At 32.3% G+C, this 22,839-nt stretch overlaps 1 protein-coding gene across 3 annotated transcripts in view; it reads left to right on the forward strand.

Annotated features, from left to right (window-relative positions):
• The window catches only part of LOC132757925 (pecanex-like protein 4), a 30,711-nt gene extending 8,338 nt beyond the window's left edge, over positions 1–22,373 (forward strand). For all 3 annotated transcript variants that reach the window (XM_060749424.1, XM_060749425.1, XM_060749423.1), the window contains exons 2-14: positions 5,699–5,812; positions 7,582–7,892; positions 11,051–11,285; positions 11,647–11,824; positions 12,320–12,493; positions 14,131–14,423; positions 15,099–15,338; positions 15,740–15,876; positions 17,907–18,387; positions 18,809–19,954; positions 20,282–20,399; positions 21,019–21,205; positions 21,421–22,373. In XM_060749424.1, the coding sequence (XP_060605407.1) occupies positions 7,608–7,892; positions 11,051–11,285; positions 11,647–11,824; positions 12,320–12,493; positions 14,131–14,423; positions 15,099–15,338; positions 15,740–15,876; positions 17,907–18,387; positions 18,809–19,954; positions 20,282–20,399; positions 21,019–21,205; positions 21,421–21,672 (3,726 nt within the window). In that variant the 5' untranslated portion in view covers positions 5,699–5,812; positions 7,582–7,607 and the 3' untranslated portion in view covers positions 21,673–22,373. The remainder of the gene's footprint in view (positions 1–5,698; positions 5,813–7,581; positions 7,893–11,050; positions 11,286–11,646; positions 11,825–12,319; positions 12,494–14,130; positions 14,424–15,098; positions 15,339–15,739; positions 15,877–17,906; positions 18,388–18,808; positions 19,955–20,281; positions 20,400–21,018; positions 21,206–21,420) is intronic.
• Positions 22,374–22,839: the final 466 nt, after the last annotated feature.

Consider the following 22,839-nt stretch of genomic DNA (forward strand, 5'->3'; position numbering starts at 1 on the left):
GGTGAATGAAATACAAGTCCCTAGATGATACAAATCACCCAATTGCTAGAAAGTATTGCTGCTTTCTAAATCAAGTAAACAACACTTTATTACCTTTATTCCTCTTAAAAAGGGCAATTAAGAAACTTTAGAAATGAAAACAGGAGAAAAAAGTACATGATATAAAATGAACAAATCAACAACAATTTTCAGAATTACATTATCAGTGATATTTTATACCCATGAAAACAGTTTCATTTCAATTAAACAACATTCTAGACAGGAATATTTTAATGTACAACAGATTCCTGTCTGAGCCATTGTCATTTAAACTGTAGGAGACTGAAACACAATATCACAAAATTTAAATTGTTATTTAAATTTGCCCTAAAGCACAGCACCCTCAAATTAAAAAAAAAACAACACTATGAAACATATTTTAATATAACTGAAGATTAAAAGATACAGAAAGTAATCCTAGATCTTTTTATTGCTGAAGATAAATACGGTACTTAAAAGTTACTCTTTTATCATACCATATTTAAATGAATGAGAAATAAAGTAGCATATTCCTTTAAACATCTTAATATTTAGTGACGGCATGACAGAGTGGTAAATGTATCTAATGATTGCTAGCTGCTTGGGGTTCAGTGGCAAGTCGTTGTTTCCTTGAGCAAGAAACTTTACAATCGTTGCTTACAGCAGGAATCATGGATTTGAAAGTGTGTCTATAAGCTTATAGTTTCCTATACAATCAAACTAGAATAATTTCTCTATTAACCAACTTAAAATATACTTGACGATGCTCAATCATTTTGTGATTTATAGATAGAACATAATGTAAAATCTAACGAGGCTCCTACATTTAATGTCTATATCATTTCAGATTGTCTATCTCATTTCTAGCAGCCAGATATTGCCTAAGTACATTTTTGCTGGACTGAAATAAGTATGTGTCACACTGAAATTACAGAGTGCTAGTTCATTTGTATTCCATCATTGAACCTAGATGTATCATTATATATCTTCCTCTCTTACAGTCCACCTGATTACATTATTGATGGTCTAAGGTCGTCTTTGTTCCGTTATATTTAAGGTAAAGTTAATCAGGCATTCCTCAAACACAGTCCACATTCAGAGGTTTCAGTTCATTAGCTTGGTGCCAGAAGAAAGAGATGAAATTAATAATTTTTTTTTACTGATCCCAAATTGCCTTTGTTGTTTATAAGTCCTCACTTTTATAGTAATGTTTATGTCACATGTTATAATATAAACCTATTAGTTACATGTGAACTTTTTCAGGATAAGAATATTAATATTAACTTGCATTGGCCGTTACACGGATGGCTGGGGTTTATACATGTATTGTAATATAATATATTTTTTCCATGAAAAAAGTTTAGTTTATGATGTATGTATCATATCTGTGTGAATAGTTTAGTACATATGGTGTATGTATGATATATTTGTATGATATAACAGACATATAACTTTTGGTTGACAGAGTCCTCTCCAGAGATAGTGATCTTGTCTGTACAGGTTCTTGTAAATCAAAGTTTATATCTGGCTAGGAGGCATTTGTTACTTCTGGGGGAAATATCAAATTATTCTTGTACCATAGTAACAGAATGTTTAGTTTTATATGGCTTCAAAATAACAATGCCTCAAATGAGAAGAAAACAAACAACAGCATTTGTTTGTTATAATGTAGCCTCTTGAAAAGTTCCTTAGTTCATATTTTACAGTGCATATGAGATACATTAAATTACATTCTAACACTCTCGGAAATTTTTCTATATAAACAAAGAAGGCCAGAAACGTGTATTATTCTACAACAATGCACTCGCCGTTCTTATTACCTCCCTGTGTATTTTCAAACAGACACATTGACAACGCCATTTTTGTTTGAAAAATCTGATAAATAAAAAACAATTTTTTGTCGAATTTTGTTGTGAAAACTATCTAGAATGAAAGAAAATGGTCTAACTAAGAAAATGAATCCGAACACTAATAACTTTAATTCAACACTGAACAGACGTTTAAAGTGCTGTTTACGTGACGTCACAATGTAGCGCTAAACAGCACATGCAAAACAATCAAATCCAGAGTGCTATTTTAATGTCGCAAACAAGTTAAATTTCACATTTATTTCATTATAAATATTTTGTATTTTACTTGAAAAATATAAAGTGAAATGAAATAAACAAACAATATTTTATCAACGTTTTCAAAATAAATTACATTCAATAAAAAATACAAATATAGAATGTTTTGTTAATATTGACGTGAACATGTACGTTGACAAGTATTGAGAAGTATTACAGGCTGACCATCTTTACTTCTGATTTTAGGATATTTTGCTTATATATGACAAATTTATGAGATATTTGCCTGATAAACAAAGTAAAGTTCTAGAATTTTAGAGCCTAATTCATTTATCTATGGAGACTGTAATGAAATACGACTATTTCACACATATAAATTAGATTGTCTCATGTGGGAAGACTGTGGAATTGTGGGAAATGTGACAGATAAAGGAAGAAGTTTGTAGTGAATTAGGAGGTTTTTGTCAGTTTGAAGGAGATATCAATACTCTATTATTACTTTCATTACCTAGAGACAGTCTTGGTAATAGATATACTGATATACTGTAACCAGGTATAAAATATCCTCTTTCATTCTATTATTAGATAAAACAACACGTATAGCATTGAATACAGACTTTTATATAAACATTTTTGTCTTCAGAAATCATCAAACCCAGCCTTTCAATCACACATCTCCTGGTCCCTGACATTCATACAATCAGGACAATGCTTACCTTACAAAATAAGTATCTTCTCTGACCAAATTGTTCTATAAATAATTAACTGTTATAGTCATGTATATTTGATCTGAGTCTACAGATTATCAGGTTACTGTGTTAAACCCTAACCCTGCTAAATATGTCTATTTTTCATTCTGGACAAAACCATTCATCATTTTTAGGGAAAATTTCAAAATATTGAATAGCAATCAGTGCAATTGAGTCCATGATCAGATGACTCTGGTTGCATGGATGCAGCATGCTTAAAGGGTTTACACATTTTCAGAATTTGGAAAGAATTCATTAGATAAGTTGGTTTGTCAAGAATAGAACTATTTTATTTGACATTGAATGATGAAAAATAATTGTGTTTTACATTAACTTTCTATCCTGGGACAATTTTTTTGGTACCAGTTTTAACCTACATGTACCACAGTAATAATGACATATCTATGGCAACAGTAAAGAGATAAACTAGCCAATAGTCTGACCAGACTCTTATATCACAATGTCTCCTTGATTATCTTTAATTTCCTAATGGGATCATCCTAATCTAAAAACTACCAGTCAAAGCAAGTATTTGTATATCATACATAAAAATCAAGATAAAGGTTAATAATATACAGTTCAAGAGTTTATTTTTCTACCATAGTTAGTAATGGCCAGCCCTGTTATTTGAAGTCATTGATTTCTGAAACTGAACATATGTAGTTAAATAATATATTTTTTCTGTTTTACCAAAAAAATACATTTGTATGTGTCAAATCAGTTTCATGAACATTTGCGTGTTTTGGTTATATGTTGCTGTCAAGGAAATCACATCACAGATTCAACTTTAATCCTCCTAAGAAATTTTTAAATTCAGAATTTATTACTTCACATGTGTCACAGAAATGTGTTTCAGCTTATTGGGCATATTTTTGTCAAATGTAAGGGAATCACCAGTATTCTTTTAATGGTTGGGAATCAATTAGAACGTTAGGAAATATGAGAAAGAAGAGTGATATAAATCCTTCCTTCTGTACTTATCTATAATCAGTGTCAGAAGATTTCTTCATGTTTTATGTTGGAGAGTAAAATATATGAGAACATTCAGGTTGGAGAAATCTATCAGTATTACTTTATAAAGTTTGCAATCTCTCAAGGGAGATGTGATTTCAGAAAGGGATTTATTAAGAGAATTTATGTGAAAGTAAGTATCCTGGAATGATACTACTGCTGCAGCTTAAATTGAAATATGGCATTAATCCTTCAATATAGATAAATGTATTTGATTATAAAATGGAGTAGACAGTACCTTAGAGAGATGCCATTTACTGTACTGACATTATACTTTCAGAGATAATGCTTGTTATAAATCTAGTAAGAGGAATACACATTTTATCATGGCAGCTTCTATGACAACTGCATGTTAACATTAGCACGATACATTATGTCCGATAACAAAGTAAATACCATCATAGTAACAAACTTCTTATTCAAATCTTATTAAATATCAGTCCTTTAAATATTTTGTTGAAGACATGATTGTCTTTGCCATGGGGATTTATTCTGGTATGGCGTTGTCATCTGTCTGGTTGTTTGTCTGTCTGTGCCTCCTCAGTCCTCGTGTTACACTACTATATATAGGATACACTATAATGACCATCCCAGTTGTTTGTTGTCAGATAGGGTTATTACCATTAGAACATCAGTCTTGTTGCTCTGAAATATTAAGCATATATTATTGAACAACTAGAGAAAAGATTTGTCAGTGATGATATACATAACAGGGGAATTATAGGAACCATTATAGTGTCACTTTATCTATGATTGATACATACTCATAATAATTACTTCCTCAGTTGTCATAAATATTCATTATATTGCTGCCATTTTTTGCTGTCATTTTTTTTTTTTGCCAAACTAATTTGTATCTTGATTGGTTTATGTAAAAAAAGCTTGCAAATATCGTAGAATAAATGAATATCTGAAATATTTTCTTTGTTCAACTTATCCGTTAAAGCTGCTATCCCACACATTGTAGTTTTGGTGATTTTGAAAAAAAAGACGTCATCAAAAGAAAAAAATTCACCACAGGCTTGTACATTTATATGAAACTAGATGATTAATTCCTGTCTTGTCTGCTGAAACAACATCTATGTACAGTTTTTGCAATGTTTATCATGCTGTAATTTCAAACCGTTGCAATGTTTTATTTTGTCAATATTGACTTAAATTATAAACACACCTGTTAATGAGGTTGCAAGCATATTTGTTGGTTGTGGGTAGAAAATTTGTGCGCTTGTTGATGTTTTTAGACCTGTTTTGTGTGGAAGAGAAGCTTTAAATAAGTAATTTTATTGCTTGATTTAATACGGAGTCATTACATGTTATTTAAGTTTACATTATTTATAAGATGATTTGTTCATTCTAATAAGCCTCATGAATAATCATTTATTGATTTTGAAGTAAAATGTTTGTATGAATTATTCATATTAAAAGGAAAGTTTGATTATGTTTTAATTATCTTTAAGCTCAGTAACAAGATTGGATGTCTGGAACATAGAAATAATAAATAAGATGGTGTTTGTAATTTTGTTGTTAGTTTATTTTTCGATCAGCCCAATTTTAGGTATGAGTAGAATGCCAGCATTGTTTTATCAAATTGAATATTATCTTCTTTGCACAACTGAATGACTTAAGAACTGTTGTTAGATTGCCTGAATTTACTTTCTTGTATTTTCAAAATTATATTAAAAAGACATTATAATTTCTACACAGATGTACAGACTCAATCCAACCAAGTCTGCAATTTTCATGTAATTTTGTTGTGATTAATGCTTCATAGGGATCACTTTGTTTCCAGATTTTTATCATGTATTTTAACTCAAACAACGGCACCTATATTATAATAATGTGTTATAATTTCAGAGCAGAGAAGATGTTTACGAGGTTTACATGACGATTGTTACGAAGAATACAACTTTTATGGCTCTATACATCGTAGCAGACGTAAACATGGACTCAACTATCGTATAAGTCAAGGTTTGTTTATGTTTTATCTATAATAGAAGAAACATTGCTGTTAATATCCATGATAATCTTACACACCTTTAAGGCTTTGCAGCGTGTTCATTTTGACAGATTGAGCATTTTATGTGCATCATCAAATATGGATATTATTCAATAATGTCCTAGATTCATTATAAGACAACGCTGGAGAAATATTTCAAGGTAACCCTTCATCCGCATAGTTTGTACAATGGACTTGCCCAGTTCTTATTTTGGAACTGCTCATAATCAATTTTTGGGGATATCACAATGAAAAGTTTTAGTAGAGCCTGGTCATAGGCTGGTATGACTCTATCCTAATCACTTCCAGCAGGTAACTGGTTAACCATATAGTTAATAAAGGTGACATTTATTTCTTTTTTCCATAGGAAAAAAATTGTCTGGTACTTTAATAGCAGATTAATAATATCTGTCATATGTTGCAGTTCAGATTGGAATATCAGTCCCTTGGGAGGGACAGATATTCTGATCTGAATCGCAAAAATATGTCAATATTTTTTCTTGCATATTCTACCATATTCCATTATATTCTTAATAAAACCAATTTTCTATGGAAATTTATGTCATTACACCCGTAACTATTTTCTTACAACAGCGTATGAAATTACAACTTCATTAATAATGGTAAAATAACGTCATCCTACACATGCCATTGTATAGCTCGCAACTAATCTGGCACCGGCTATGCCAGCGAAATTTCCGGCATGTTTAAACTAACAGAAACACCAGTCTGATATGCAAGAATTTCTGTTTACTTTGACACAATAAGGCTAGATGTGATATCTGACATTCCCTTCAATTTTGAGTCATCAAGGTTTTCAGTACTAATGAATAATAAATCAAGGTAACTTTGTGACATGTACAGCTATTGATAGGTGACTTTTAAATGCTCACGATAATTGCATCTGTGTATGACTCATCACATGATATTATAATTATATTTCCACCTATACATGTCACCTGGAGGAACACTTTAATTATCTAGAGTGCAATAAACTGGAAAAATAACTAGTTCCATTCTAGCTTAATCAGTAATTTGTTCTAAATTCAGAAACAAATTTAATTTGTAGTTCACTGTAGAATTTATTGATTAAGTCTTTACTGCGAAGCTTTTGTTGCATATCTTTATTGTATCTAAACATGGTTCTAAAGTCTCCCTACAGGAATTGTTCTGATGTTTTATGGTATTAAGTTATAAATGTTCAAAATATTAAACATGTTCAAAGAGTTATGTTCAGTTTTCAACAATCATTTTTGCCACAGTTTTTATTAAAAGAGCACACCAGTAGACTTTAATGAAAAAATAAAAATGTTGTAATTAGTCAAAAATGATGTGAAGAATAGAAATACTGTGATTGGATTAGACCTAATGCTCTTACTATCTACAGTAATTACAAGTGATATTTAAAATATTAAAGAAGCAACCACCACTCTGTAAATAACATGGTATAAATATGGTAAATTATAAGTCCAGTGCTATTTATATAAAAATGTAACTTGTGAAAACTTACTTGAAAATGGAATATTTGTAGATTTCATGAATTATTTAAATATTCCTTAAGTTTTATATTTTGCAGGTGATTTTATTGCCTGGTGATGTACAACTTAAGCCTATAAAATTTCACATTTTAATTTAATATTGTATATTATCTTAAATTCTTTCAATCTTCTCAATTTAATGCCAGCATTAGTGGCAGACGTAAAATTATATACATATATTAATAAATGTTTTATAATTTCAGGACATAAACAGTGGATAACATACATCATGGGTACCGGTGTCCCACTTCTCAATGAATATAAACTTGAGTTTTTCACCAAACGTTTACCGCAGACAATCCTTGGTGGTCTCAAACTTCGGATCGGCTATGAAGCTCCGGTCTATGTGTACATCAACCAGGTTGTGTTGTTTGTGGTACCATTCCTGCTGGCTGGTATATTCACCCTGCTGGTACAGCTAGATACCATCAAGGACTATATTGCAGTGTACACGTTTGGGTCACTGATGACAGCCTATGTTTTACTGGTGCAACTTATATCTCATATTATACAGGTAATTAAATTAGTGTTGTCAAACCAATGTCTTTCACACTTCAAGGTGAATATAATATTAATTATAGGTGGCACATCATGATTGATACTGAAATAATAATTGATGTATGTTTCTGAAAGATAGATAGAAGAATTACATCACAAATTGTGCTAAATGGGAGTAATTTAAACTTCCTCAGTATTCTCCAGAAAAAAAGGAAATAATTATTTTTCTTATATTTTACTGATGACATAAAAACACAACTTACTGGTGACATATACATAACCACAACTGTCAGCTTCATAATGTTTGGAGAATATTAACCAGTCATACCTTTGTGAGTATGGATGGCCAATGATTTATTTATAGTTAAACATATTATGTTATAATGCAATCAACTTTGTCCTCTGCTGCCTTCTTTCCCTATGTAATCCATGTGGGGAAGTTGTCTGTAACTTATAATCATTTTGATATGGTTGAGTTTGCTTTACCGTCATAACTATAAGCACAACCTCTGACAAGTGCCTCAGGGATTGTATTCTTTGGCTCAGTGGTCTAGAGCATTGTCAGTTTGACTTGTAAGCAGGTCACAAATTTGAATCCCAGCCTTGGAAGTTTCTTTTCTGATGCATTTGCACCTTTGTGTTACAAACTAAAAATGTTTGTAAGAAATTGGAGAACTTGTCAGTTACTATCAGTAAACATGTAAGGATAAGTTCATTATTGAGGATTGCTTGTTAGGTTATAATTACAGGGCAGTTTTTGACAGAGATACTGCCAATTGATGGCGCATATATTTTATATCTGAGACTGAAAAACCAGTCAGGGATTGAATAATTGGCGGAACTGTAACCATAAATTGTGCTTGGAAGTTACTAATTGAATGTCAGTGGTAAAATCAACAGATTGTTGTGTATGTTAAAGTCCCCTGGTAGAGATTCTAATCTAGACAGGATAGTGGGATAACCTTTTCATTTGGTATTATTTACTGTTTCTATTTGAAAGGTTACCATTATTTTAGCCATTTATTTTGTTATTCTGCAGGGAGATGTAACCGTCTTTTACAGTTATTAGAGTAATTGTATGGTGTTAGTTTAATGCTGCAGTGACATTTTCATATGTCAGTACTTAAGTAGACATTTCGTGTCATCAGGCATCAATTAAAGTTAATGTAAAAGTCATCTGCAAGATACAATTACTGTTATAATGTTGTTAATTAATCAATTATGTTTTATCTTACATGTTAGCACAGAAAGTGCTCTTAGGTTATATGAAGTAGGAATGTAATGTTTACAGATATAGTATGATGAGATTAACCTGTAAATGAACAATATATGGCATCATGATTCTTGTCATTCTTAATGCTTGTATGATTGAAGATAAGATGTTGATAAACAGATGTACTGTAAAGGAAACCTATATCTAGACATGGTTCCTCAGAGTTTTGCTTATGAACACAGCTTCTGTTGTATTTCTAAAGGTTAAATGGTTAATATTAACACTGTCTGATAGGTTGATGTGTGCTCTATGTTGCCTTGTAAGGAAGATTGTTTTCAGGAGTAAAGATAATGTATGTCTGATGGGATTTAAAGAATATCTGGTGCAGAACATGGTGTATACAGATTTGTGGAAAAACTGTCATTTTTATAAAAAAAAAAGTTATTATAGAATGTAATCCCCTTTTATTATGTCTCCCCCACCTCGGGGGGAGACATATTGTTTTTGCCCTGTCCGTCCGTCCGTCAGTCCGTCCGTCAGTCAGTCCGTCCGTCCATTCTTCGTTTCCGGACGATAACTAGAGTTCCTTTTGACCTACAGCCCTCAAACTTCATAGGATGATTGGTCATATAGAGCTGATGATCCCTATTGTTTTTGGGGTCAGTAGGTCAAAGGTCAAGGTCACACTGACCGTTGGTCAATTTCTCGTTTCCGGATGATAACTAGAGTTCCTTTAGACCTACAGACCTCAAACTTCATAGGATGATTGGTCTTATTGAGCAGATGATCCCTATTGTTTTTGGGGTCAGTAGTTCAAAGGTCAAGGTCACAGTGACCGTTGGTCAATTTCTCGTTTCCGGATGATAACTAGAGTTCCTTTTGACCTACAGCCCTCAAACTTCATAGGATGATTGGTCTTATAGAGCAGATGATCCCTATTGTTTTTGGGGTCAGTAGGTCAAAGGTCAAGGTCACAGTGACCGTTGGTCAATTTCTCATTTCCGGATGAGTTCCTTTTGACCTACAACCCTCAAACTTCATAGGAAGCATCTTCTCATACAACCTTAACAATAGAAACCATCCATAGACAGCCTTCATTGAAGTGACTACCGGGTATTTACATTATCTTATCTCCATTTCCATTCCTGTTTCCATTCACAGTTATTCTCAGCAGTGGGGGAGACATGCGCTTTTTTACAAAAGCATCCTCTAGTTTTGAGCTTCATTTAGTAAATTTCTGAAGAGAATCTGTATTATTTGACAGTAATATCAGAAAAGTGACTGAGAATACATGTATACTAATATGGTAATATGTTCTTACTTTGTCTTCTTTATAACTCTAATATGCTACACAACTTACATGTAGAAGTAAAGCCACATTTATTGAAGGAGCAAAAACATTTATATTTTAATCATTTAATTAAGTTTACTGTTGATTGCATAAGTTATATAAACTATGAAATAATTATATTTTTTATAAAGGGTTGTGAACACTACAGAAAACAAATAAACAATGTCCTATCTTGTTAATATCTTAACATGACTCTGTAGGCTAACATTGATCTTATTAGCAGTTAGTTTGACTAAATCTTTTTACCAGCAGTGATGCTTTATATGACCTGAATAATATAAATGCCATTTAAGTTTCAACCAAAAGAAAAACAAAATTTAGTAACCAAGAAAGGTAAAATTAGTACTGAAGTACATTTGTACTTGCAGAGTGGTAAGTAACATCAGTGCCTAGATATGTTGTATTTTGTTAGACACTGAATTTTAATTAGGATTTCAGGCATAAGTTGATCACATGGTACATCACATGACCTTGTCTTTTTAACTGTTTTATTCTTGTCAAACTTTGTCATTGAAAGCATCTAAAAACAGTGTTCATGACTGTGTATGTATATATTACAGGTAATTTGTACAAGTTAATAATTAAGATTTCTACAAATTGTTTATTGCAGGCATCACAATCAGCTGATCTACCTATGATGAGGAAAAAGAAAAATTTGTTATCAGAAGAAGATGAGGTGGATTTTATATCTTGTTGTGATGCCGAGACACTCAAGTTTGTTATACCACCAAAGAAATATAAACTTAATGTACTGATTCATGCCCTTGTAGCAGGACCTCTTTGTGGACTGGGCTTGCTGTACCTGCTACCTACAACTTTAAATAACCTATATGACAATAATACAGGTATAATTACTGTACTTTAACTTTCCCATATATCAGTAAGTAAAAGTGTTTGTAGACTTTTGATGCTTGTTTGAGCACATATATATTGTTGTGGAGCAGAAATATAAGTTCCAAGTCTAGATATACATGTATTTGAAAAAAATAAAGTTGTACTTAAATTCTATATCTTTATGCTTGTTATGTGGTTTATAATTGGAGTAGAATAAGATTACAAAGTTAAAATTGCTGACATATTATTTCATGTAAATGATGCATACAAGCAAGGCTTGTAAGTGTATTTTATAGCTGGAAATATGATTCTATTTATGGTTACTTTAATATTAAATATACATATAATTATTTCAATATTTATAATTTACAGGTGCGACAGTGGTGTTATTTATACTAGGTTGGTTGGCTGTTCTAGTAGCTCAGTATCCATTGACAACAGCAGCGCCCCCTGAGACTGCTACATATAGAACTACTGATATATTTGAAATATCTGCACTAATGAGAAGTTTCTATGTCCTAGTATTTATTACATTTGATCTCTTTCATAGGTAAATGATCTTTATTTCTTCACATTTAACTGACAAACTACATGTATGTGTATTATATCAAAGTTTTAATAGTATCACTTATTTTAAAACACTTTATAAATTTATCTTTATTGAGAATTATTAATATCTATCTATATTACATGGACTAAATTAATGAATTGGAGTTCTAGATAGGTCTGTGAAACTGTTTACTTAACCAAAGAAATTTAAGAATTTAGTCTATAGGGCAATGTATATTCTATTGGCATATATATTTTAATGATAACTCTGTTATATAAATGGATAATATTTAGTTTAAATTTTTTATGAAACCTTAATAATGTGTGGTATTATAGCCATGTGATATTACATCAGTATTTGCTAATTTTATTCTGTATAAAGTTTTAGAAACTTCTTTAAAACAATTCTAAGGGTTATTTTTGTTGTATCATGTGACATGTAACTAGAGAATCATCATTCAGTATTATACTGAGATAATCTTTTCTTATATTTCAGATATTATTCTGACTCATTTCTTTTGACAAATCAAGTGCTACATGTGATATTTGTGTTTTTGCCGGTATTTTGGACATTTGGTGTTCTAGCACCTATAGATTCATTCTTCCTGTATGCCCTGGAGCAGGTGCATGTGTTCTTATTTGGTGGTTCGTTCATGGCGTCTGATGTCAGGTAAATATATCATATCATATATCATTTATATATTGTCTACATTTTCATGCCCTCACTACGTAAGGGTTATGTGGTATATAGATTTGCCCTTGACCTCTGTCCTGCTGTCACATTGTCCATCTGTTGACTGACAAAACAGTGAACTGTCCGGGTGTCCTATAGACATATTTCTAGTCTTATGTCATTTTCACTTACATATGTTATGCTGATTATAAACACTGTAGAATGTAGATTTCAGGCCTTGACAGCACATGGGTCTGAACTATCCCAGAAACTTCATATCTTTATCAAAATTTCTTTTGGCATAATGCATAGAGCTTTACCTTTGTGTATTTCTGAAGTTATATTTGTACCATGTTTGTATATTTAAGATTAAAAATTTATTAAAAGTTAAAGGTCTTTAAAAGTTAAAGGTCTTATAAGTCCCCTACCGGTTTACCGGAGGGGACTTTAGGTTTACCCTCCGTCCGTCTGTCCGTCCGTCAGTCCGTCCGTCCGTCAGTCCGTCCGTCCACAAAACTGGATCCCGCGATAACGCAAAAAGTACTGAAAATATTTTAATGAAACTTGATATATGGATAGATGGCAGTATGGAGGTTATGCACGTCTTTTTCTTTTCTTCCTATGTTGAAAATTCTGGTTGCTATGGCAACAAATAGACTGAAAATATGACAAATTTTACACATAAACTGGATCCCACGATAACGCAAAAAGTACTGAAAATATTTTTATGAAACTTGATATATGGATAGATGGCAGTATGGAGATTATGCACGCGTCTTTTTCTTTTCTTCCTATGTTGAAAATTCTGGTTGCCTATGGCAACAAATAGACTGAAAATATGGCAAATTTTACACATAACCTGGATCCAGTGATAACACAAAAAGTACTGAAAATATGTTTATGAAACTTGACATATGGGTAGATGGCAGTATGGAAATTATGCACATCCTTTTCTTATCTTCCTATGTTGAAAATTCTGGTTGCTATGGCAACAAATAGACTGAATTTCAGATTTCTTATTCTAGTTTTTAAGTTTTTTCACTATAAGTTTCTTTATTTCTTAAGGTATTTTCTTCAAACTTTAAATATAAGTTGCTTGTCATCAACCATAATCATATGTGGCAAGGTTTACAACTCTAGTACAAAATTTATCAGAATTACCTCCCTTGAACTTAAAATTTTCATGAAAAAAACATTGTTTTTTTTTTAATAACTTCTTTTTTCTAAATGTATCTACTTCAAACTTCATATAAATGTTTCTTATTGTCACTCAACATTTGTGAGTGTTCAATACTCTAGCAAGACTATTTTCCAGAATTATGCCCCTTTTTGAACTTAGACTTTTTTTTGAGAAATTGGTAATTTTTACTCCAACTTCTTCAATCATGATAGGATTTTAAAAATGATATATTTTGATAACAGGGATGTTTAAAAAATAACTTTAGAGTGTCCTTCAGTCCGTCTGTCTGTACATAAAAACTGTTTCCTGTGATCACTTTTAAAGAACTTTTTCAACAAATTAACTTAAAATAGGAACATAAGTGAATGGCCCTTCAGAATGTTGCTTGGGCTCTTACCGGTAGGGGACTTATGGATTGCTTGCAATACTATGATAATTGCTTGTTTTATTTCAGACTACTTGTTATGGTAACTTTATCAACATGTGTTTTCCTTGGAGCATATTTTTTCCAAGTGTCTTTGGGAACCATCATATTATGTTCAATGGCTGGTTACCTGCTCAGTACAGATCTTGGTGGGCTTGGTTCCCAGCTTCTTGGATTAATCACGAGAAACCGTGTATCAGCCAGTAAAACTGATGTACAGGAAGTAGACAAAGAGCATTCTGGGAAGAGGTTTCTATGGAAATGGGGGATATTAGAAGTTGTGTATCATGTAATAATGCTTGCAGCTGTTGGCGTAGTAGCAGGTATATTTCATGTTCATATGTTGTTATAATGTATGTATCTGTGAAATAAAATGGTTCAACCCTATTATGTATTTCAATAAATTTAGGGACTTTAAAATCAGCTTTATAGTTGTTTTTTTTTATAAGTAAATTTAGGAGAATAATCATTTGATTATTTGATTGCAAGGGAAGACACTATTAACAAACAGTGGTGGCTTTGCCAAGTGGTTTACTATTCAGACTAGTAATCTAAGGATTGCTGGCTGCAAGGGTTCAAACCCCATCAGGGGCAAGCCATTGTTTTCTTGGGCAAGAAACTTTATATTCATTGCTTAGTACTGGTTGGTTCCAGGAAAGGATTTGAATGTGTTTCAATAAGCTTATAATAAGCTTCTAGCACAATCAAACTAAAAGAAATGTGAAACTATAAACTAACAACAGTAGTAGATCAGAATTGAATTGCAATATAGTTAAATTTCAGTCCTTCACAAGTTTCTTATTAAAACAGAAAAATTTCTTCAATTTTACAACATGAACCTTACTTTGCAGTTTTCATTTCAGATGTAGTTGTACTTTAGTTGTGAAGGGAAAGCATCCTTATCGAGCTTATCAAGCTTCATATGTACATTCTTTTATCAAGTAAAATTACTTTTTATAACTTATAAAGGTTTATACATGTTTTCTATATTATTTCAGGTCTACTAAACAAGAACAGTGGAGATTTTAGTGGTGATAGTTGGAAGATTGTAGGTTATAGTATTGTAGGAGTATGTGTACTGGAGAAAATAGTGCGAGATTTACAGGGGGTATTTATTGTATTTGGTTTGTGGAGAAATATGCTCTTCCCTAAAACTGTCAACTCCAGACGACTGTTTGATGGAAGGAAGCTCTGGCTAACACCTCTTGGAATAATGCGTAGAGGCTTAGTTAATTGGGGTAAGAATAAGTTATTTTTAAATTATCTAGACTATGTTAGTACATTGATTAAAACATTTGTGGGGGGGGGGGAAACAAACTTGATATATATTTAAATAGCTATTAGCTATTGAATAATATACAACTGCATCCTATAGGATAAAAATACACAGTAATTTCAATAGCTTAGATAAAAGCAAATATAACGACAAATTGAAAAATGAAAACACCATGACTTGTAGTGTAATAAAATATAAGTAACTAACTTTTTGGTTGTTCTCTCTTCTAACTCAAACTTATCTAGAATTTATCACAATTACATGTTGAATGATTTTAAAGAAAAGACAATACATTCATGCTTATATGATGTTGAAAGTAGTATTTGGTAAATTTGGTATTTTAACTTTATTTTTTAATTTCAGTTGGTCCATTTTTGATGTTATCGTATTTATCTATTATGGTGACTAGTACCAGCCCAACATCTGTGTCATTAAGAGATCATTTAGATGTAGCAACAGGTGTCTGGTATATCTTTGGAACTGTCCGAGCATTTAGATGGGTATGTTACAATTATATAACTATATTATCATACTTCAGTTCTAAATTTTTTTAAATACAGTCCAACCCCGTTTATTCGAAGTGCCTGGGACTGAATATTTACTTCGAATAATCGATGGGTTCGAATAATCGAAATCCGAATATTGTGACAGACGAAAACTACTCCACTTTGACGAATCGTAGCAAAACTACCGTTTACAACACATTTACTTCCTGTAATCAATTGAGAAAAATAATATTAAAGAAAAGATGCGTAAAAATTATTGTATTGACATTGAAGACATAAATACTTGCATTTTATTCTACATTTTGTATCGTTTCGTTTCGCGCAAACCTTGATAATGGCCGTGTTGTCACTACGGTATTTACAGCTAAACTGGTATTTTCGATTAGGAAAAAGGCTCTTATGTAGCGTTTTGGATGTTTTGACAAATTTACATATACGGTATGTATGAAAAATATTGCTGTCATCTTCAAGCAATAACAGTAACAAAATCGGACACGGTGCATTGCTTTTCATTTTCGGTAATTAAAGTTGATTAAAGAACACAAAAAGAGCTATTATCACGATTGTCTAAATACATGCATGACTATTGATGTTTTTCACAAGTCGACCAGTCAGCGAGTGGATCTGCGCCAATTAGTCTGACTTCGAATAATAATTAGGCTGGCTTCGAATAATAGGTGTGAAATTCTGTCATAATTGTATAATCGGGACCGAAATTTTACTTCGAAAAATAGGAGGTATTCGGATAATGCATTTCGAATAATACACTCGTATTTATATTGATTTATATAGAGAGAAAAACGGGACAGCATATCTACTTCGGATAATGCCGGGTATTCGAATAAAGGGTTGTCGAATAACCGGGGTCGGACTGTATACACTTAAAGAAATATACACTTACAAAAATAATCACCTACAGAAATATACACACCTACAGAAATATACACTTACAAAAATACACACTTACAAAAATACACACCTACAGAAATATACACTTACAAAAATATACACTTACAAAAATACACACCTACAGAAATATACACTTAAAGAAATATACACCTACAGAAATAGACACTTACAAAAATACACACCTACAGAAATATACACACCTACAGAAATATACACTTACATTTGTAGTTGTATGATAATAGCAATGTGGAAAAATAACCTAAAATATTGAAAATATGTTTTTTTAATCTATTTTCATATAAAGTAGGATGTTAAAATAAATGCTCCACTGTCACAAAAAATTGCACTGCAATGTATATGATGTATTTAGAGTTTTAGATTATGTATGTTGAATTAAATTATCAGGGGACAAAGTTTGGTAATTAGTTGCTAATGTTTATTTCTAGGTTTAAAAAAAATGTTGACTGTGTCTTATGATACAGGTTTGAGATCAGTTATACTGTCTGGTTTTTACCATTACAAAAACAGACTGTATTAACTGACAGACCAGTCATTTCCTATCACTATACTTTAGTCTTTATGTCTAATAGACTTGACAAAAATATACCCTTTATGTGTTATATGATACTTTAAAGCCAGACAAGTAAAGAATTAAGATGGAAACATACAGAGATTCAACATTCTAGATGATGCACAATATTTAGACTAATCCTTTAAATCTGCTTGTCTCCAGATGAACCAAAATATTTAAAAAAAATTATAGTGAGAAAAATATGTAAAGTAAAAGATTCAATATTCAAGTAATGATTTACATGTTATATGGGACTAATTTGTAGTATTTATCACCATATCCTTCTTTGTGACTAACACAGTAAGGGCTATTTTTGCATATTTTGACTTTGTTTTGTAAAATTACATTGATTGCAAGTGCTGCTTGCAATGTGTAAATTATGTCCTTTGTTCCCTAAACAATATTTACTTTTTTATACATTTTTCAAAACGTGCATGAATCTAGAGGCATGCTGTTTTTATAGCTAAAAAATCATAATGAGAAACTAAATTTCTTATTTGTTTAAATAATTTGTTTAATGTTTATGTGCTATGTTTATTTTCAGATTTGGCAGAGTACTGTACATGCCCTGTTAGAGTTGTCAGTGGTTCATATCATATTGGTTACCATGGATACAAATACAACAGTTATAAAGTGGGGAGTTCCTATACTAGCTATGTTGACAAGTCTCTGTAGAGATCGCTTGTACCAACTATCTAACAAACTGTATTTCTATATAACATTACTGATAAGTTCATGGACGGACAAGAAACAACGTCGTGGATCTTCTGTACCAATCATCGTAGTGTCTGTTTTATTGTTCCCACTTATTTTTGGAGTAATTGCAATAGCATCTGCCCTGTCAGTGCCTCTTCTACCTCTATTCACTCTGCCACTAGTATTATTCTCGTTTCCTCGGCACCTAAGATCCTGGCCGGAGGATGTCGGTGGGTCGGCCAATAGTTGTCCAGATACAAACTTTTACAGACAGTTAGCACCAGAACTTTCCAAGGCATTTGCATCTGGGTTTGCAAGTGGAAGTATTGGTAAGTATTGAAAAAAATGATTTATCTAAGTATGCTGAGCATACGATAAGAATTGTTGATCAAGAAACCCCTGTTAGTTAATGTTAATGATTAGTCGTAGAGTTGCAAATTTTCATTTATTCTTCACTAGATTTTATTTTTTACCCATTTATAATAAAAACTGTAAATACAGTGGGTTAATCAGTAAGATAATGGACTTACTTGTGTTGATTCTCTAATCCTAGATTATAAAGATCATAGATACTTTATTCTTGGAAGGTAAATGTTTAAAAAAAAATATATGGCATGAAATAGGACTGCATGTTTTAAAGAGAGGTTCAGGCCTTTATAGTGTTTCTCTATATAATGTATACAAATTTTGCTATATAAATATGCAGTTTTAAGGAACATTGTGTAACATAATAGATATTGTCTATTTTAGGGGAAGCATCACCAGGTAATCATTACCTAGTAAGGTTTCAGGACAGACTTATCTGGGTAATGATTCTAGAAAGGGGCTCGTCTTACTGTACCATCAATATAAAAGGACTTGAATTACAGGAGACGTCGTGTCATACTGTAGAAGCTGCTAGGATAGATGATATCTTTGAAAGTGCTTTTGAAGTACCAGAATCATTATGTTGTATTGGACGTCCGAATGAATTCCCATTACACTGTCTGACCCCGCTAGATGCTTACAGTTTACAAGCTTATTCTGACGCACGTAATGTGTTAACGGGAATTATAGATTCAAAGGGCAGCACTGACGAGACTATGAAAGCTTTCCTTAAAAGTTTAGTGTGGGTTTTATTGAAATATGTGAATAAAATAAAAATGAAAACGACAAAGGATAAAAAAGGTGAAAAGTTTGATAAAGAATTGTCATTTATTGCTCAAAATGAGAAGCATGAATTGAAAGAAATTAATGCAAATAGCTCTAATATTAAACCAGTTCAGCAAAGAAACACTGCATTACAACCATTAGTTCCAGACTTTACACGCGACACGCGGTCTCCAACTCCACCACCTGTTGTAAATAAAAAACAAAACAAGATGGCGTCATCGTGGGGTTCCTTAGACAGTTTCACTGACAGTATATTCTCTGACGATGGTTTAACTTCTAAAAAGAAGCCGAGTAAACCACCTGCAGCATTAAAACCAATACCAGCGAGAAATAAAAGTCCCGAAATAGAAGATTTATTTGATGAGTTAGACATAGGTTTGCCAGCTTATGATGTCACTAAACCTAAACCCACACCTCAAAAATTTAGTGGGGCTAAATCATTTGGCAATGCTATATATAAACCACAAACTAATTTAGCAGGATCTCCTGACTTTAAAAGTCCATATTCATCCCAACTTAGTTTACCTAAAGACTGGAGGGAGTTGCCGTTAGACAATTCACAAGTGTCAAGGTTGATGAACAAATTTCCTGCAGACTGGTACAAATTTGTTCTGAAGACATTAGACTGGTCGTGTGAAGATCAGAGTAAAGAGAAAGTGCTACAGGATGTTACTGGGGATGATTCACTCAGAAACTGTTATGCTCAACTTACTATGGCCTGTTACTCTATATTTGAAGGTCAAGGTATGAAGACAGTTTAGTTCCATCATATAATTATGTAGTATTTGACATTATATAAAAAATAGTTAAGTTCATTTTATTTATAAATAATCAAAATACTTAAGTAAATATTCAGATATAGACTTTGGAAGAAAGAGATGTTTTTACTTTGGTATTCATAGAAATTGATATTCTACTTTAATGGTTGTATAATTGACTAATTTATGTTGTATAATTGACTTATTTATGCTGTATTATTGTTTAATTTATGCTGTATTATTGACTAATTAATACTGTATTATTGACTAATTTATGCTTTATTTCTGAGTAATTTCTGCTATATAATATCAGGTTACAGTGGACCAAGTTTTTTGTACAAGTGCTATATGGGTGAGGTGTCTATCAACGCTATGTGGGACTGGTTAGGGGAACATACAGTTTTACAGAATCTTGTGAAGAAGGCATTCAGGTAATACAGATCTTTATAATTCCTAGGAATACATGATAGTATCTACTGTGAAACATGTTTTCCACTACATTAAATCACCATAGTTAAAGAAGTTGAATTTTTTAGGTCACCATAGTTAAAGTTGAATTTTTGAACCAATTTAAGGTTAAGATCATAATGTTGATTATACACTTTATAAGGGCTTTTAAAAGCAGTTTTGTCATACATACAGTATGCTGACATTGGTATTATTGTGGATTTTAAGGTGGTTTCATAGTCAAACATGGAAGAACTGTGTAGGTAACATGTTTGTTGTCAAATATTCACAGCATTTGTATGATCTAAGTATGTAATTAAGCCGCTTCATGACAATACCAACATAGTGTGTTTGCGACCAGCATGGATCCAGACCAGCCTGCGCATCTGCACAGTCTGATCATGATCCATGCTGTTCACTTACCAACCCTATTACAAGTAGAGAAACTGATAGCGAACAGCATGGATCCTGATCAGACTGTGTGGATGAGCAGGCTGGTCTGGATCCATGCTGGTCGCAAAAGCACTATGTTGGTTTTGTCATGTGGCGGCTCATTATTATCATAGGTTCTGGTTTATTAATAATGATTTTCACATGTTTCAGGTATGGGTTCAAGTTGATGATGGATCAGATGTTGCTAGGGGAGATGAACTCTGACCTGGAGTGGCAGGAGGCCCTGGAAGAGTATGATAATGAATGGTATATAGGTCTGGAGAAAGACCCAGAGTGGACGTCAGCTGTGCTAGCTTCCACCCCAAATCTCTTCTCTATGGGGCATAATAACACACAGGTTAGTTAAACAACTACACCAATATCTCTGCTCTTAAGTCATTTTTTTATCAAAGAAGGAGTACATTAATATGTCGAAATTGTGTTACCTATCTAAAATCATTATATTTCACAGACATTTCTTATATTACAATTCAAGAATGTAACAACTAACAACTGAAAATACTAATAATAATAGTAATGTTTTCATGTGTTTTTTTTCCACACCTTTTACAGAATACCTACAACAGTAGAACTTTGACACTGCAATCACTAGATGTGAGTATTGGACGTTTGAATCCCGAGGTTGTACGAGGGCAGTGGGCAAACCTTGCACTAGAACTTCTATATATGACCAACGATGATGAGGAACGTTATAGTATACAGGCACACCCTGTTATACTGAGAAACTTAACTGTCCAGGCTGCAGATCCACCACTTGGCTATCCAATATATTCTTCCAAACCAATATCTGTTCCTTTAATATGATCTCCCTGATGTTGAAATACTTGCCCTGCAGTTCTGTGAGTTTAACTTCCTCTTGAGATGTGAAATTCATTCTTGTTTGGAAGCTATCCCTATAACAAGGAAGGTCAGTTGTTCCATGCTGGTACCAACTTTGTGATATATGACTTGGAGGAATGTGTAGGGATTTCTTCCACCAGTCTCTCTGACATAAGGCTCAGACAAGTATCTATGGACTTCTAGCAGTCTGTCTCTGATATATGGCTGGAACAAGTATCTGAGAACTTCATCTTCTAGCTTGTGGCCATATCATTTTACCAGCATCAGTAGAACTTTTAAACCTGACAATAACAGGAGTAATGTATAACATCCAGTGATACAAGACATTTCAAGGACAAGACCAATGTTTGATACAGAAAAACATTAATTTGTTTAAAAAGAACTGGACAGTCCTATGATTCTAGCATCTATTTTTCTATTATAAACAATTTGTTAAAGTTTACAGAATATACATATAGTTTAAATCAACAATTATTATATATTCCAATCCAGATGTTTAAATTCTAGTTTGTGGATCAGTGTTGCCGTAGTTACAGTTAACAAAATTTATAGAAAAGCTTGCTTTATTGCTTATATGTATCAGGCTTTAAGACTAAAATTTCTATTTGATATAATAATTAGTAAAAGGAATATTCTATGTGATTTTCAACAACCTTTAAATTTTTCAAATTCTGTTTTTGTTTTTTAAATTTTAAATTGGCAACTTGTGTTGTAACATAAACGTAATTAACCATTACCCTTCTTGAACTTAAAGTGATCAGCGTTAGTCACCAGTATAAAGCCAGGCTGGCCTGTTCTACTGTACAGTCTGACCAAGAGCTATAATATTGGCTGACCAACTTAAAACTTTCATCTTGGTGTCTACAAATTGATAGTGAACAGTTCTGTTAATGGAATCTGCACATTTAAGAAAACCAGTGGGTTACGTTTTCCTGTCTTTAACTACATGGTTATAGTTTATCATGTTTATGATCTTAATTTTAGACATCTGGTTTGAATGAATAATTCATTGTAAACTTAGATGTTATCTACTGTCCATTTCTAGCTTTCACATGTACAAATACTCAATCATGATCTAATGTCACTGGTTTGCAGGTTAATTTAAATATTTTTATTTTTGTGTGCCCTTAT

This window comes from Ruditapes philippinarum, unplaced genomic scaffold (genome assembly GCF_026571515.1).
Source record: "Ruditapes philippinarum isolate M1 unplaced genomic scaffold, ASM2657151v2 ctg730_1_1_1_1, whole genome shotgun sequence".
Lineage (NCBI taxonomy): Eukaryota > Metazoa > Mollusca > Bivalvia > Venerida > Veneridae > Ruditapes > Ruditapes philippinarum.